The 11,436-nt window shown below is 41.5% G+C and overlaps 1 protein-coding gene across 1 annotated transcript in view; it reads left to right on the plus strand.

Moving 5' to 3' along the window:
- LOC106525456 (hormonally up-regulated neu tumor-associated kinase) overlaps nt 1-9,902 on the plus strand; it is a gene marked incomplete at its 5' end in the record, with an annotated part of 20,583 nt that extends 10,681 nt beyond the window's left edge. Inside the window, 5 exon segments of the mRNA XM_014019712.1 lie at nt 2,321-2,456; nt 2,957-3,134; nt 5,201-5,281; nt 5,635-5,929; nt 8,828-9,902. Coding sequence (XP_013875166.1) covers nt 2,321-2,456; nt 2,957-3,134; nt 5,201-5,281; nt 5,635-5,929; nt 8,828-9,477 — 1,340 coding nt within the window. The 3' untranslated portion in view covers nt 9,478-9,902.
- Nucleotides 9,903-11,436: the final 1,534 nt, after the last annotated feature.

Raw genomic sequence — 11,436 nt, forward strand, 5'->3', positions numbered from 1 at the left:
CCCCACACACACACACATTTTCAGCTGAAGCAAAAAAAAGTGTCCCCCCAATTTTAAGATGGTGATTATGTCCTCGCTGCCTTCATCTACCACACAGTCATATAGCAGCCGGCCTTCATCTACCGGCTCGCACAGGCATCCCAGAAGTTGGCCTTCATCCACCAGCTCTCACCATTTATTGGTAGTCCCACTACACCTCTTATCCTGACATTCATTCTGCACTCAGCTGATGTCGTGCGGCTTCGACTTAAATCTCAGCCTTTCTTCTGGGGGACATAGAAAAACCTTCACCTATTCATGTACTCCTAATTTGTCGGCCATCCCTATTATGTATTGTCGTTCTCATCATCCCCTAAATTGCCATTCAGGTCCTGCTAGTTTAACGTGGCCTCAACCTCCTCTCGGCTTTGGTCTCTWTTTGGGGGATTAAATCTCCTACCCCTAACAAAGCATCTCATATGAGATTACAGCTTCACTCAGCGCTCTCGTCCTCTGCCAGGGTCCGAGCGCCAAACTCCAATGCCATTTATGTCATAACGTTGTTGGTCCGGTCATGTCAATAAACCTCCTAAATTTCACTCAGTCTCCTGTGAGTCTTTCCAGGTTGAAATGGAGTTTAAACGTAAATTCAACTTGGAAGACTGGTGACCTTACCTGCTCCTGCAGACCTCCTCATCTCAAGCTCAGCTGTGTACAATCATCGCAAACCCAGCTACGTCCAGTCAGCTCCTGTCTGCCAGTAAATAAAAGCCAGCCACCTCGATCACACAGTCTGCGTGCCAGCCGACCATCGGCCTGTCACCACCGCTCCACCACCCTTCATCTTCTGGAGGGGGTGTGTCTCGACCAGTTCTTCCGCGTTCAGCTGTATCTTTTACCGTCCCTCAGCCTAGCCGATCGAGGCAGATGGCCACCTGTCCTGAGCCTGGTTCTGCTGGAGGTTTCTTCCTGATAACAGGGAGTTTTTCCTCTCCACCGTTTGCTCAGTTTGGGAGTCTGTGAAGAAGTGATTCAACACAAACTGCTGGTTTCTTCTTCTTTAGATTGTTCTTTTCATGACCACCACCACCAGTGTTGGGCCCCGTGGGGATTAAATCTCCTACCCCTAATTTAAAGCATCTCGTATGAGATTTCAGCTTCACTCAGCGCTCTCGTCCTCTGCCAGGGTCTGAGCGCCAAACTCTAATGTCATTTATGTCATAACATTGTTGGTCCGGTCATGTCAGTAAACCTCCTAAATTTCATTCTGTCTCACATGAGTCTTTCCAGGTTGAATTGCTACTAGTCTGAGAATTGTTGTCRTATATTTAATCTTATGTACAGTATTTTGATTACTAAAGTGTCTGAAGAACGTTTTGGTGCAGTTTGGGAAATGCTGATCAAACATAGGAGAAAAGTGCATGACAAAACATCCAAAATGAACCCTAAGTTTTACACTTTTTGGTGCTTTTTTTTGAATGCCAGCTGTAAACGGCTTCATCACTTCAGTACTGGTTGCCTGAATTTAGGTAAGCAATCAGTTTTTCATATTCTGGCACAAACAAAAACAAATCTGAAGCCAAAAATCTGTCTATGATTATGGTCAGATTTTATGTTACGCTGTAGTCAAAGTTGTGATTTTTAGCGTTAACCTTGAATTTTCAGTTTGTGTCCAGGAGAATTTATATTAGAATTTATTTTTTTTATACCTGGAATGGATGTAGTTTAATGGGTACCATCAAACCTTCTGGTACTTTTTATTCACATAAACATAGTATATCTTTTAAGCCAATAGAGGAGTGACCACCTTACATGCACCAATGGCACAATTATCCATCTATCCGTTGGTGTTACTTTCAGGGTCATGGGGGTCACAGGTGTCTGTGTTCAGGAGTCACTGTGCAAGGGGTGGAGGACACCCTGTACAGGTCGCAAGTCCATCACAGGGACACATAGAGACAAACAAGACAGTCAACCATTCACTCTCACCTAAGGGCAGGTTAGAGTTACCAGTTAGCCCAACAGTCATGTTTTTGGTCTGTGGGAGGTAACTGGAGTACCTGGTAAAACCTATGCATGCACAGAGAGAACATGCAAACTCTCAGAAAGGTCCTCTGCCTGGATTCGATTCGGCAACCTTCTTGCTGAGAGGCAACAGCTCTACCAACTGAGCCACATTTAGAGTATTTTTGATGCAACTTTTTACTTTAAAAGTGATTTCATAACAGAACTCAGTAAAAGTTTTATCTACCTTAAGTTTACTTTGTGTATATAAAAATAACACATTGGTGATGTTTAAAACCGATTATGGGGGTTTGCGTCACTCTCATTTGTGCTWCAGGTGCCATGTCATTTGTGACGTCTCTCCTTGAACCAGATCCAGATAAGAGACCCAGTGTCAGAGAAGCAATGGAGAAGAAATGGCTCAACGAAGGATTTGCCAAGAAACCGTTACACACCCCATCTCCTAAGAACAGGTGACATACCAGACGACACTGATCCATATATTGAGAAGTGATATGTCGGCATAACAGAATGCAAACTAACATCTGAGTACTTTATTATGCAGTTGTACGTTTGTATCATGAGAGTATGGAAGGACAAAAAGCTCCTCCTCAGGGAATGTTCTGCATCAAACATCACAATGAAACAGAAAATCCCTGCACATTTTCAAACAAAATGAAAATTCTTGTGGTCTGCAGCGCAACAGCTCTGAATATTACAGCATGACTAAAACCCTTTTATCACTTCACGCATTGTGGAAATGCAATCATGTGTGGCTCCGAACGGCCAGCAATGCCTTTTCTCCAGTCCACATGAATGATAGAGGAAGTGTTCCAGTTCTRCTCTGCTCTCTACCAACATCTTTCAGTTCTAAGTCATTCTAACTCAGTAAATCCATCTCTGCTCTCCCTTTYCTGTTTTACTACTGTATGAAAGTGCTTTTCCATCCCGCTCTGGGTGATTTTTTTTCCAGGTTATGTCCAGAAGATCTGAACTCCTCTGTGTTGGCTGACATGACAGAGACTCTGGGTTATTCCCTCTCTGAAATCCTCCACACGCTCACGAACAACAGGCCCTCCAACATCATGTCGTACTACCACCTGCTGCTCAGCAAGTTCACCAGGAGCCACAAGGCCGTCCAAGCCGGAAAGGTTAACTTTTCATCCATGTACTTAAAGGAGACACGATACCTCCTTCTTAAATGTTGACAGCATGTTTTAAAAATGAACAATTAGCACCTTACCCGTTGAAGACAGCTTCTTGAAACCTAGACCTCAGTTTGGACAAAAGGAGTTTAAATCTGACYRGAKTGACAAGTTAACCTTCAAGCAGGGTCAAAATCAGCATGGATTACTGTAGTCTTAAAACAACTCCTTTCATGTGAGGAMCAATTTTAAAACCTTTATATCAMCATGGCTTCTAAACCACCARGTTTAAAAAYTAGCAATGAAATTTTTAAGATGGGWGTTGCTTTAGGACAGCCACTCATTTTAGCCTTTAAGACARTCCACATAGTTTAGACCAGTGGTTCCCAAACTTTTTATCTTCTGACCCACAAAATATCCATGACAAAAACTTGTGACCCCAAATATGACTGGTCTGAGTACACAAACTTCATTAATAACCCTAAAAACACAGGATTTTTGACAACCTAAACAGCTTATACACAAATATAAATACTTATTTATAGTTATTTTGTGTTTTTGTAATAGTTATATGGAAAATATTACATCAGCAATTATTTTTATTACCCTTTAAATTGGTTTCTGGAGATTATCCAAGGTGCTTCATGACCCATAATTGGGTCCCAAGCCCACCTTTGGGAACCAAAGTGCAGTGGTTCCCAAACTTTTCAGCTTTTGACCCACAAAATAACAGTAGCAGAGACCTGTGCCCCCAACTATTTTTGGATGATAAACATTTGTATCAGATCAACAAAACGTGGGCATAGTAACAATATTTTTTATACTACGTTTATCCATTTTAAATATACTAACTTCACTCCTTTGTAACAACTAAGGCAAAAATGTAATTAATTCAGAAAATCTTGTCAGGACCCCACCTTGATGTTTCGGGACCCCACTTTGGGTCCCGACCCCAACTTTGGGAAACACTGGTTTAGACCACATGTGTCAACATCAAGGCCTGCAGGTTAAATGTGGCCCTAAACGGCATTTTATTTACTATTTTATTTATTTACCGTYATTTTACCAGTCTCATTGAGATCTCAGATCTCTTTTTCAAGCGAGGCCTGGGCCTGAAGGCAACCTATTGYACAAGTTTTTGTGTTGTGGGGGAAACCAGAGTACCTGGAGAAAACCCACGCAAGCATGAGGAGAACATGCAAACTCCACACAGAAAGATCCCAGGTCCGAACTGGGGATCGAACCCAGGACCTTCTTGCAGTGGGGCGTCGGTGCTAACCACTGAGCCGTCGTGCTGCCAATATGGTCCACATAACATGGTTTATGTGGTCCACAAAAGCTTTAAAGATGAATTAATGTCCTATAAGAAGTGTATGCTGCTTTAAAGCCATCATTGACTATGAACTATATCTCCTATAATGCATTGCCATCCTTTTGAATCTTTTACACTGAACAAATTATTAAAGCATCCCATGAGCACCGTAATAAAGCCCTGATTAAAATAAACTCACAAGCTTCACAGCTGTTCCACATTTTTAGAGGCTAATGTTGAAACAGGTTGCCCATATCCGCAGTATTTATTTATTTATTTATTTATTTATTTATTTATTTATTTATTTATTTATTTATATTGTATTTACATGTATCTGTACAAATATGTCCATTAAATGACAACTGGTTGATTCATCCTCATGTTGGAAAAATAAATAAAAACGGCCATAAGTCTGATTAAATAAAATAGTGGAGCTTCTTAGAACAATTTTCCCAAAGTTTAGAGAAATAAAAGGTTTTYGATCAATCTTAAGGCTTACAGGAGCAAAAACCTTTTGATTTTCATTTTTGAGGTAAATGTATACAGATGGGAGGAAGTGAAGATGTGGATTCTGGGTTTCTTCTACTGTGAGCTAAAAAAAAACAACCAAAATGAAACATTAAACCTCTAACTAAATGAGATTTTTTTATTTATTTTACATTTTAGATCTTTTGCATTCAAGAAATGTGCCTGCTTTAAAAACATAGCTCTATAGGTTTTTATTTTTTTAGATTTTTGACAACTGTGACTGATTTTGTAGAAGCTGGAGAGCAACGAGTGCAGTCTTCCCAACAAGAACACACAGAGGGACAAGAACAACACAGAATCAAAGACTCTGCAGGTCAGAACTGTAACCARATGAAGACAAGCTCATCTGGAGGAGTTTATCTCATTTTTACAAAGCAGAAATATGTAGATCCAAACCAAAAAGCATCTTTTTATTTTGTTCTTTGGTGACCCTTTGCTAAGTCATGATGGAGTTTTTAGTTTCTTGTGTTGTTGCTTTGATGCATCAATCTTTAAGTATATAAACTTAATGATTAAATCTAAATATTAGGAGTGTTTTACAGTAAATTTCAGCTGCACAATCTGCATTAACCAGTTTAAAAGTGAAGAGGATATGCAGGTGTTATCAATGCCAATAAAAGAAATAACTCCTGTTCTTATCGATGACCAATCACTGCTTGTTGTCAGAGTGAACGGACCAATGACAAGAGCTCCAAGCAGCTCCAGTATCTGAGGGTCCAGCAGACGAGCAGAAGTCAGAGCGACAGGAGGAGGACCGAGGACCTACACAGAAAGGGCCGCAGGGAGTCTGATGAGAACCGCCCCCCTTCTCCGTCTCTGCCCCAACTCCTAATCTCTGCCTCCCCCACCTTACCTTCACGCCTTCCATCGTCCTCACCCGCCCCTCTGCCTGCAGAGGAAGGGACTCCTGATGAGGAGCTTGCCATCACCTTGGACACCAGAGAGACGCTGTTTCCTGAAGGTGAGGAGTTTTTTTATTTTTTTGATAATTTTAGTCTCTCGGTTGTGGAAGATTTCCAGATATTTGTTTCTGCTCAGTCCCCCACAGCATTTCAGTCAGTTTGAGGTCTGGACTTTGACAGGTCCATTGTAACCTTTTGGTTCTTTTTTTCTTTTTTCAGTCGTTCTGTAGTATGTGCTGCTTTTTTTTAGATCATTGTCCTCTTGCATCATTGTCCTGTTTGGTCTAAGCTTCAATTGTCAAAAAGATGGTGTCAGGTTTGACTATGGAATATTTTGATCTACAGAGGAGTTCATGAACGGCACATTGTCTGCAAGATACTGAAGTCATGTGGCTGCACAACAAGCTCAAATCATCATGCTTCCACCAAACATATATCCATGCATTATCTGTAAACATACAATATCTGCTTTGATCTTATTTTTCCAATCAGTGAGAGAAAAGGTTTTCTCCTGCAACTTTTCCTAACAAGGCTTACTTGTTCAGTCTTTTCCTAATTGTCCTGTCTTTAACTTCAACTTTTCATCTGGAGATCTACTAAAGGATTGTATAACAAGACATGCAAACTTGATATCACGCTCAAAGCTGATCTGCTAACATGTACCGAGGATTGTGTTTGTCAAAAAGGCAAAATAGCAGGCATGGTTCATTCGTGTTTGCCTTCATGAGTATGCAGAATATGTGATGATTATCAGAATGCACAAAATACTGGGAGGAGGATAAGCAGATATAATCATTTAGCACCTGCAATTTGATTGATCAAACCTGAAACGGATTGCTACGGAAGCTGAGAGCGGATGTTTTTCCGCATATAATTTTTTTTACCCATGCATAAACATGTTGTCATGAAATAACGACTGTTTTCTCGAGATAAATTATGGTTTTCCTCTTGAGCACCATGGAGACGGCCCGGTCCCCTCAGGTGGTCACGAATAAAGTTTATTTTATCAGAATGATCAGAATCTTTTGAACGTTTTTTTTACAACGAACAACAGGAGCTGAGTTGCGGGCAGTAAAAAGCAGCCAGTTCGGATGTTATCAGTCCATTAAATGGACATTATTAGCGGTGATCAGTCCCATAGAAGGGCTTCAGTCCCGACTGTGCCGTCTAGTGGGTTACCAGTGCCATATACGTTGGAATGCAACAATCTGCTACCGCCGGAGTCCGGTCTACTTTATCGTAGCCCATGCTATTTTCTCTAAAATTAATCTTAGTAGTTTTATGCCTCGTATTAACCAGATTGCATAAAAAATCTTAATGGTTTTATGCCTCATATTAACCAGATTGCAGAAAAAACCTTAGTGGCATTATGCCTCATACTAACCAGCTGATAGTCTGAGGCCAKTCTATGGGATGGAGAACCCACTAGGTGGCACAGTCTGAAGCCATTCTATGGGATGGAGAACCCACTAGGCGGCACAGTCTGAAGCCATTCTATGGGACTAATAACGGTTGATAACGTCCATTTAATTAACGACAACATCCAAAGCGGGTGGTAAAAAGCTGTTTGTAGTTTTATTATTTTATTCCTCATGTAATCTTTTTATTTTCATCCTTAAAGGCACAGTGTGTAGGATTTTGTCAATTCTTTTAGCCGAAATTGAGATAATCACTAATGACAATAATAAAAAAAAAAAACATGTCTAATCATTGCAGACAAAGACCTGGTTTTATTATTTTTACCTTATAAAAAGCTGTTTATATCTCCATGGTCGCGGGTCTCCACTACAGGCAGCCGCCATCTTGCACCACCATCTTGTCTACGAAGGCTCATGAAGGACAAACTGCGGTGGCGGCGTCAAAAACGGCTTTAGTTGTAATACTATAAATGTAATATTTGTTGTCTGTCATTGTAGCTGGGATAATTTTACTTATTAAAGCTCATAATCTTACCACTTGAAACATCACTAGCCCTGAAGCTGCTGGTAGACATCGCGGTTGGAATTATCAAAGGTTTTTGACCCCTGAGAGACACCGTAGCAACTCCTTTGCGTTTGGAAGCGAGGGTTGGGGGTGGGGGGAGGACCAGGGAGGATGATTCGAACATTCAACCACTAGATGTCGCTGAAAACAACAAATCCTACACAATGTACCTTTAATGGACGATAACATCCAAAGTGGGYGGTAAAAAGCTGTTTGTAGTTTTATTATTTTATTCCTCATGTAATCTTTATATTGTCATCCTTAAATGGCTCCCGCTTTGTTTTTCTAATAAAAAAAATAGGCAGAACAGTGGAGTACAGACGCTCACAGGGAAAGGGGGAGTGGGTTTCCGCTTGACAAAACACACGGTTCCACCCACGTARCGCGATGACATCATCACGCACGGCGACATGATGTCTCACTTCCCTGCGTGATGGTGTAATTAGTTTAAAATCGAACGGCTCTTTTGAACGGCTCTTGTGATCAATGCGTTGATCAATGCCAGGTTCTCCACAATCTGACATTTTCTGCTTGAGTTCATTCTTGGCAATGTTTTAAGAACACTGAGAAACTGATCAAGATCATTCAAGAAAAGATAATCATCTTGTTATCTCAAGAAAACAGTCATCACTATTTGATCATGACATAATTAACTTGCTATCTTGAGAAAACCATGAGATAAATTACATGTGGAAAACGTCCACTCTGGAAGAAGTCCTAAATGTTTTCCTCTGGTAAATCTTACTATATGACCTTATAACCTTATATAGATTGATAAGCAACAGTTTTTTGTCTAAGCTCATTGCTGATGTCTTCATCTTGCCATTGCGTTAACACATCTGTATTCTTCAGAACAACACTGACTGAGGTGGTCCCTCTCGCTTTCCCACACAGCTTTTCCATTTTGGCGTAGTTTTGTACAGTACGGTGTATTCCAAACTAAACTGCACTGTGTGTGTTTTTGTGTGTCCTAGTGTCAGTGTTTGGAGAGAGGGAGCTTGTCCGACTGTCTCCACCTAAAAGTTCAACTTCGAAACTTTGTGACTCGGCTCCATGCCAAGTCCCTTCACCCTCTGAGCCAATCAGAGACGGCGGCACGTCCAGGCCACTCCCACATGCGCGCCTGCTCAGAACAACTCAGTCAGACGGCGCGGCGAACTGCTTCCATGGCAGCCACCACCACGATGATACCTGTCGCACCAACGAGCGACTGGAGAAGCTGCAGACGTCGGACAGGGCCCGCCTGGTGGAGCTGACCCAGCCGTCGCCCACTACTCCTCTTCCTCGGCTGCGCAACGTGGGCCTAAAGGATGGGCGAGGGAGAAAGGTGACGTGGGTGGAGCTGAATCGAACCGGACCCCCCGGGCTCCCAGTGAACGGCTCCAACCCGCCGGCGTTCCCGTCTCAGAGACAACACGCCTTAGTTATAAAGAGCCTGAGGCAGGAGAGGGGGCGGAGAGGAGAGCTCGCTGCTGCAGGAGGACAGGAGGTGAACACGAAGAACTCCGTTCAGTTACGTCCCTCTCTCCAACGTCTGGACGCAGAGCTGAACCTGCCGCGGCTTCCTGGAGCCCTGCAGAGGAAATCTGACCGGAAGAATCAGCTCCACAGCATGGATTATTAACTCACAGCTCAGGAGAAGGCCCAAACAAAGCACTCAGATTAGAATCATGGGGATAAAAACGGAGCAAATACTTAAAATATTAAAGCATTTAGAGGCACAACTGTATGGCAGCTATAGGAATTACAGCATCAAAGCTATTTTTTTATTGTTCTATTTGACATGATCAAAAACTCCTTTAAAAAACTCGGTGCCAAAGATTCTTTGTCATTAGTCAAACTTCTCTTCATAAAACAGGAACAGGTCCAATGTTTCAAATTTCAACAGACCTTCCCTCCAGCTAAACATTTTGGTTTTATTCCATCATCCACCATGCTGTGGTGGGGTGACTCCAGCCKTCTCAGTCCTTGTGTCCTTGGGTAAGACACTTCACCCCCCGCTTGCCTACTGATGGTGGTCAGAGGGTCTGGTGGTGCCGGTGCTTGGCAGCCCCGCCTCTCTCAGTGGCAAGTCTCCCAGGGCAGCTGTGGCTACAATGTAGCTTACCACCATCAGTGTATGAATGGGCGAATGACTGTAGTGTAAAGTGCTTTGGAGTCCTCCTCATGGGGCTTCATAAACCACTATAAGTTCAGTCCATTTACCATCATTCTTTAGTCTGTTTTGCACCAAAGCTGAACCTGAACACGTCTTACTTTCTCTGACATATTGTTAAAAATGTTTTGGGAAATTGTTTTATCTGGTTTTCTTTTATTTTATTTCTTTCTTCTTTTTTTGCAAAGTTATTGCTCATTAAAAAATAAATAAAAGAAGCTAAAGAGATTTTTTGATTTATTGGTTGCTTTTAACTTCTTTGAGCCAATCRGAACAACTTTAAAGTCCTGTGTCATCCAGGAGTTACCTGTTAAAATAACATCCTTGTCGTCAAGAAACTGAGAGTGAGGTTGTGTAACATCAACATTTGAGGTAAGGAAATGCTTTATTTTTTTCAGTTTCTTTTCATTTTGTGTTTAATTTCAGTTTTCCTCATCCTCATATAGAATAAAGGTACTTAGCACCGTGAGGTTTATGAGAAAACCAGTCTGGTTTTGAAGAGGTCTGGAAGATAAAAGGTTCCACTGAGACGGAAGTATTCTGTTTTATGCGGAAGCCGAGAGTGGGCATTTTTCATATATACGTATATATATATATACAGTTATTTTTTGTGATAAGTTAATTATGTTGTTATCGTGAAATAACGCTGTGTTTTCTCGTGATGAGGTAATTTCCCGATGGTTTTCGTCTCATGCACCATTCAGTAACAATGGAGACGGCCTGGTCCCCTCAGCTAGTCACAGGTGAAGTTTATTATTTATTTAATTGACGTTATTTATCCAGGCAAATCCGATTGAAATCGCAGATCTCTTTTGCATGGGAAGCCTGGGCCAGAAGGAAACCTAGTATACAAAATTTTTGTCATATTTTTGCATCACTACACAGACTGAAATTGCGATTTGTTTGTCCTGTACATATAGCTTTCATATCAGCCTTTGTCAAGGAGACGGCTGGCCTGACTGCAGCTCAACAGGCATACAGTGATCCTGCTGATATCATAAACAGAGCCGGCTCTTGGCATAGGCGAACTAGGCGGTCGCCTAGAGCGCCATCTGCTGGAGGATGTGAAAGTGCCCGCTGCAAAGCAGTAGGAAAGGAGAGCGGAAAAGTTCAAAACTCATTTCTACCGGCAGAACAAGTTGGAAGATGGCTATTTAACGTTATTTATTGTTTTTAAATCATCCTACAGGCTCTGACATGTTAGATAAATTTGAAAATGAGGTTTTAAAAAAATCCGTAAGACTTTAAAAAATTTGTGAGATTGCTCTATACATCCGTATACCTGCAAAATGACGTAAAATCCTTATAACTTACGGACAATCCATACAAGATGACATGTATGTTGTTATTTATTTGTTTTCTGGGAAAGCAAATAAATCTGCTTACCAAAGTACCTTACACTGTCAAAATTGTTTTTAGGCGTTCCAA

Source organism: Austrofundulus limnaeus, unplaced genomic scaffold, assembly GCF_001266775.1.
Source record: "Austrofundulus limnaeus strain Quisiro unplaced genomic scaffold, Austrofundulus_limnaeus-1.0 Scaffold227, whole genome shotgun sequence".
Classification (NCBI taxonomy): domain Eukaryota; kingdom Metazoa; phylum Chordata; class Actinopteri; order Cyprinodontiformes; family Rivulidae; genus Austrofundulus; species Austrofundulus limnaeus.